At 40.4% G+C, this 6422-nt stretch overlaps 1 protein-coding gene across 1 annotated transcript; it reads left to right on the top strand.

Moving 5' to 3' along the window:
- Positions 1-2142: 2142 nt before the first annotated feature.
- On the top strand, positions 2143-5585 carry LOC139540778 (protein FAM174C-like). Its single transcript, XM_071344735.1, has 3 exons — positions 2143-2656; positions 2793-2921; positions 3480-5585. The coding sequence occupies exons 1-3, from the start codon at positions 2376-2378 to the stop codon at positions 3481-3483; spliced, it is 414 nt and encodes a 137-aa protein (XP_071200836.1). The 5' UTR covers positions 2143-2375; the 3' UTR covers positions 3484-5585.
- The last annotated feature ends 837 nt before the right edge of the window (positions 5586-6422 follow it).

Genomic DNA, 6422 nt, shown 5'->3' with positions numbered 1-6422 from the left:
AAATGGCTAGCTAGTTAGCGGGTACGCGCTAATAGCGTTTCAATCGGTTACGTCACTTGCTCTGAGACTTGAAGTAGGGTTTCCCCTTGCTCTGCAAGGGCCGCGGCTTTTGTGGAGCGATGGGTAACGACGCTTCGTGGGTGGCTGTTGTTGATGTGTGCAGAGGGTCCCTGGTTCGCGCCCGTGTCGGGGCGAGGGGACGTACTAAAGTTATACTGTTACACTAAGTACTGGCAAAATTTGGGGAGCAACTTCTAACTGCGTTTTGTAGTTGCTTTCAAGTTGTATTTAATGTAATGGGTGCCAGGCCCTGTGTTTTTCCCTGACCAGGAAAAGGTGTGGCTATAACTACGACCCAGAGTTTTTCCTGGTTAGACAGACCAAACAAAAATAAACTCACCATGCAAAAATGTCATAGCAGTTAAGGGAAATTGGAATAAATTAATTAGGCCCATATCTATGGATTTCACATGACTGGGAATACAGATATGCATCTGTTGCCCACAACAAAAAAAGTAGGGGCATGTATCAGAAAACCAGTCCGTATCTGGTGACCACCATTTACCTCATGCAGCATGACTTCTCCTTCGCATAGTTGATCCGGCTGTTGATTGTGGACTGATGTCCCACTCCTTTTCCCTGCCTGTGCGAAGTTCCTGGATATTGGCAGGAACTGGAACACGCTGTCATACACGTCGATCCAGAGCATCCCAAACATGCTCAATGGGGGACATGTCTGGTGAGTATGCAGGCTATAGAAGAACTGGGAATTTTTTTCAGCTTCCAGGAATTCTGTATGGATCTGTGCATTATCATGCTGAAACATGAGGTGATGGCGGCGGATGAATGTCACAAATGGGCCTCAGGATCTCGTCACGGTATCTCTGTGCATTCAAACTGCCATTGATAAAACACAATTATGTTTGTTGTCCGTAGCTTATACCTGCCCATACCATAACCCCACCGCCACCATGGGGCACTCTGTTCACAATGTTGACATCGGCAAACCGCTCACCCACGACACCATACACGCTTTCTGCCATCTGCCCGGGACAATTGAAATGGATTCATCCACGAAGAGCACACTTCTCCAGCATGCCAGTAGCCATGGAATGTGAGCACTTCGAACTGCAGTCAGGTCGAGACCCTGGTGAGCTTCCCTGAGATGGTTTCCGCCAGTTTGTGCAGATGTTCTTCAGTTGTACAAACCTACAGTTTCATCAGCTGTCCGGTGGCTGGTCTCAGCTGATCCCACATGTGAAGACGCCGGATGTGGAGGTCCTGGGCTGGAGTGGTTAAATGTGGTCTGGGAATTTGAGAACGGTTGGACATACGGCCAAATTTTCTAATGTGACATTGGCTTATGATAGAGAAATTAACATTACATTCTCTGGCAACAGCTTTGTTGGACAATCCTGCAGTCGGCATGCCAATTGCACTCTTCCTCAAAACTTGAGACGTCTGTTGCATTGTGTTGAGACAAAACTGCACATTTTAGTGGCCTTTAATTACCCCCAGCACAAGGTGCACCTGTGTAATGATCATGCTGTTTAATCAGCTTATTGATATGCCACACCTGTCAGGTGGATGGATTATCTTGGCAAAGGAGAAATGCTCACTAACAGGGATGTAAACAAATTTAGCTAACACAATGTGGCATTGGAACACAGGAGTGATGGTTGCTGATAATGGGCCTCTGTACGCCTACTGTATGTAGATATTCCATTAAAAATCGTCTGTTTCCAGCTGCAATAGTCATTAACGTCTACAGTGTATTTCTGATCAATTTGCTTTTCTTTCTAAAACAAGTTAATTTCTAAGTGACCCCAAACTTTTGAATGGTAGGGTATATATATATATATATATATATATGAATATATATATTTTAAACTTTATTAGAAGGGATTTCTCCGTTTTTAAAGTCACTTTTTGGTGAGCCTACAAAACGTATTAGATCATCTTGAAATTCTGTGCTGATTGGATTTTATATTTGAAATTATAAGCTATTTTATTACATTTTTATAATGTCCCCAAACATTGTAAATGAAGGTACCTCACAGTAAAATAGAGGTACAACCATAGAGGTATGTGTTATATATCTATGCAAGAATATTTATGAGTAAGAATATGTATTAAGTATTTGTTCTTTCCGGACACGAACACCCGTGACCATAGAATTAGGAATTCATTTAATCGGATATCTATGCCCGTGACACTGTACACGTCACTAACAGGAACTTGGCATTTCCTGGTTGTACTTATCGAAACCACTTATGCTTACAACAAAATGCTCATGTGAAGTTGCTGTTATCGCCATTGAAACGGTTTAATTATAGTGTGCTAGTCCGTTTTTATAGTGTAAGCCGACAACGAAAATGCAATTTCAAGGAGTCATGAGGATTCTTTTACCGATGTTGTGGGCTATTTCAACCTTCGCAGACGAAAAAACGAAGTCGTCAACAACAACAGGCATTACTGCTACTGGCATCACCAAGCATGTCACGAATTCGAGTGCCAGTAACACGACGTCCAAGAACAATCATAGCAAAATTTTCAACTCTTTCGAGGTAGATAGTTCAATGATACAAAGGGCCTTGTACGTCCTTATTGGAGTCACCACCATTGGCGTGTTCTATTTCCTCGTGAGAGCTGTGCGGTGAGTAGAACAAGCTGATGATGTTGATGAAGACCGACCATTATCTATTGGTAGCAATCGTTGAGTACTTTTTTTTTCTCTCCACTCGAGCTTTCAATGTCCGTGCGTGACTTTTAATTAATTATGTTATGTTTAGGCTGAAGAAAAGAACAACCTCTAAGAAGAAGTATGGGCTGTTGTCAAACTATGATGACAGTGTTGAGATGGCTGTGCTGGAGAGTGATGAGGAGGATGACACTGTATATGAGGCCAGGTCCCTGAGAAGGTGAGTGATCTAATAACAAGTAGATGCATCATCCACTAGTGTTGCTCATCATATACAAATCCCATTCCTTTGCAAGTTTACATTGTAAGTTTGTATGACACGGAGACTAGAGATTGCGAAAGTGCAAACTTGAAATACCTCAAACACAAGAACAGTAAGCCTACCTCAAATAACCTTAAAGGACAGTTGTTATTATGTACCATCCATATTTAACATGTTATTGTGTGAAAATGTGCAGTGAATCAGTTTCACCTTTTAACCTTAGTGTCGTCATTGATCATTGGGCTCCTGAGTGGCGCAGCGGTTTAAGGCACTGCATCTCAGTGCTAGAGGTGTCACTACAGACCCTGGTTTGATTCCAGGCTGTATCACAACCAGCCGTGATTGAGAGTCCCATAGGGCGGCGCACAATTGGCCCAGCGTCGTCCGGGTTTGGCCGGGGGTAGGCCGTCATTGTAAATAAGAATTTGTTCTTAACTGACTTGCTTAGTTAAATAAAATAAATAAAAAATGTATTTATTTAACTTCTTCTGTTTGTCTTTGTCTTGTATTTATCAGATGAGTCTGGATCTTTTCAAATAACACACATTGGACTGGGGAAAGAATGGAGACATTCCTAAGATGCATTTTTCAACTGTTATTAAGGCATATTTTTCTTTTTCTCTTGGACCTGAAAAAAGGAAAACTGGCTTTCAAAATGACTGCTCTATCCTCCGGTGAACACTTATTTTGTCTAGCTGCCTGGGTATGAAAAAGACATGGTGTTTTTGATGACCAAATAAACTTACCTTTTGATTCTAACTATGAAGAGGAGGAAATAGGATTTGTAACATAACAGGGGTCTAATGCCAAAGTTGCTTAATGTGACCAGGATAATTCTTCAAATCCCCCTGTGCCCACCTTGAACTGTGCATAACAAACAACGAAAGATCTCTTCTAATCATCAACACGGATCCTCAATTTCCCGGTCGATGTGGTGTTGCCAAGGTTTTGTTTCTTTGTCTCCTGACAATATTCTGTTGCCATGGCATCCTATATATTTTGATGTCTACCTTGAATCATACCTGGACCATTAGTTAGGCTAGTAGCTAATAGCCTGATTAGTGAGTGCGCTTACAAACTACTGTAAACTAAGCTAGCCTACCAATATCCCCAACCCAGTTTGTACTATGCACCCGCACATGAATGTTGTACTGTAGGATGTACCTGCTCTATTTGGTAAGCTAGACCTAATAAGTTTGTAATACTTTCAAGAAATGAGTTGCTGAAAAAGCAAGACTTAAGCCAAAAATGCTGACAATCTTAGACCGTATGGAATGTGTCTAATTATAGCCCCATATTTATGCAGGCTAATCAATATGCAATTCCACTGGCGATTGAAAAATCCATCCCTTCCCCTCTGTTTAAGCTACCTGTAACTGTAGAAGAAGCACCTATAATAATTTGTTAGGCCTACTCATATCAGTTAAACTAATTTCAGGTTTTGGTTACCAGTAATTTCACAATGCCAACCCATTGTTTTCAAATCCACCTAACAGTAAATTATCTCATGTGTTCTGAGAACCTTTGCTTTTTTTTCTTCAAAAACAACACATTTCAGAGCTTGTTCTTTCTCCTAAATACATGGTTGCTGTTGACTGTAAAATCTACTGTAATTTGTCCATAGACAGTTTGCTGTTGCATTAACACAAGCTACTAAATGAACATGAAAGGGTCCACACAATCTTTTTTTTTTATATAGCCTTTTCCAACCTGGTTAGTCAAATTTAAGGTTTTGAATTTATTGTGGTGTCTTAATTTTCCATACCATGCTCAAGTTGCAGAAAGAGGATCCCTGCATAAGTATTTGTCACTACCGTGCTTGCTTCATAGCAATTCCCAGGGGACAATGAATACAATGTCACACATTGATTTATAAATTGAAACATCTTGGTTAATCGTGCCTCCATTTCCGGGAGATTACTGCATTATAGTTTACGTTCCTGATAATCAGAATAAACACACAGGCAAGAGATTTATCTTAAATGAGCATCAACCCCACTGAAAATCCCCCCAGGTGTCCCTCTGGATTTAGCCTATTGGAAATTGATTGTAACCTTCAAACAATGTCAATGTCTGTACTAGAAATAGAGTCATATTTTCTAAGAATTTTAATGCGAGCTGGTCCTGAGCTCAAAACAACTGCCAAATCACTCCTTTCCCTCGTCATATGATTTGTTTCCTGAAGGTGGTTTTCTGTCTGCATTCCTTTGTCTGTGCAAATCTTGTATTTAACGGGGGCAAGGTCAGTCATATGATAAAGACCTCAGCGAACGAAGGCTTCAATAAAACTTCTATGCTTTGACTGGATCTAACAAATATCATGGTTAATTTCTTGCCTTCGTCTATGAACTGTATGTACGTTCTGATCAGCAATATCATTCCTTTGTCAATACTGTGGCCTGTGTGATAGAGAAGTCCCAGTCGTGTTTTGAATGAGGCCAAAGTGTATGTACTGTATCTTTGTGTGTATTGAGTCTTGTATTCTCTGTTGATTTAATGACTAGTAGTGCTGTGTTGATGCTGCAGGTCTGAGGCCTTCTGGTTGGTTGGTGGTGGGATCCTTAGGCTGTTACGGTTGGCTCTTTTCACATAATGTTGAAAATAAAAAATAAATCAACGTGAGAGTAGCTTGTTTTGCTCCACATTGTGAAGGTTCTAACTCTTTCTCCATTATCTTTGTAGTATGCCATTTGAGATAAACTGTATACACGACAGGATAGGAGCTATTGAAACAGCTGCAATTTAGGAGATGTATTGAATGCAGTGTCAATTAGATTCATTCACATAATATGGTGAATTCAAATGGTGTGGTCCCCAATTCTCCTTCACATGACAATTATTTAGTGTGTTCATTACAAAGAATTGCCACCAGGTGGTATCCTAACTCCACTAGTTCCAGTTACAATACCCAAACTGCCAAGCTTCCGCTTAGCACCATCTCTGCTCAGACAGGCCTAGAAGTTAAGAATGTTACCACGTTCGTGTGTTTCATTATATGTTCTCTAATGGGGTATATTTTCTCTACTCCCATTAGTCCTCTCTGACCCATCATCATTATAGCAGTTCATCCTACTGCTCAGTAAATTCTCATCTGAATATCCAAAGCATCATTTGGCTGTTTTTATACAAGGATGTAATGAATATTGCTTTCTTTCCAGGTATATTTTAGGTAGGCACAAAATTGTTTTGGAAGGCAATCACACAAAATGTATTTTTAAACCAATATTTGTTAAGTTTTATCCTTACATCAGAACTTATTGAGGAAATCAGAGTATTTTTTCACTTACTTTCCCTTTAACTGTTTGAAGAAAGTTGTATGGCTGGTTCACAGGACAACAGATAATGGTGTTGTAAAGCGGCCAGGTATTACAAGTAGCCTAAGTGTAGGAGGAAATGGCGCGTGTAACAGCCAATATACCCTATATTCACAAATAGTTAATCTCCCTCTCTCCTCCTTGT

This window comes from Salvelinus alpinus, chromosome 16 (genome assembly GCF_045679555.1).
Source record: "Salvelinus alpinus chromosome 16, SLU_Salpinus.1, whole genome shotgun sequence".
In the NCBI taxonomy this organism is placed as follows: Eukaryota; Metazoa; Chordata; class Actinopteri; order Salmoniformes; family Salmonidae; genus Salvelinus; species Salvelinus alpinus.
The sequence above is the reverse complement of the archived record's forward strand: the minus strand, read 5'-3'. Positions and strand labels throughout refer to the sequence as shown.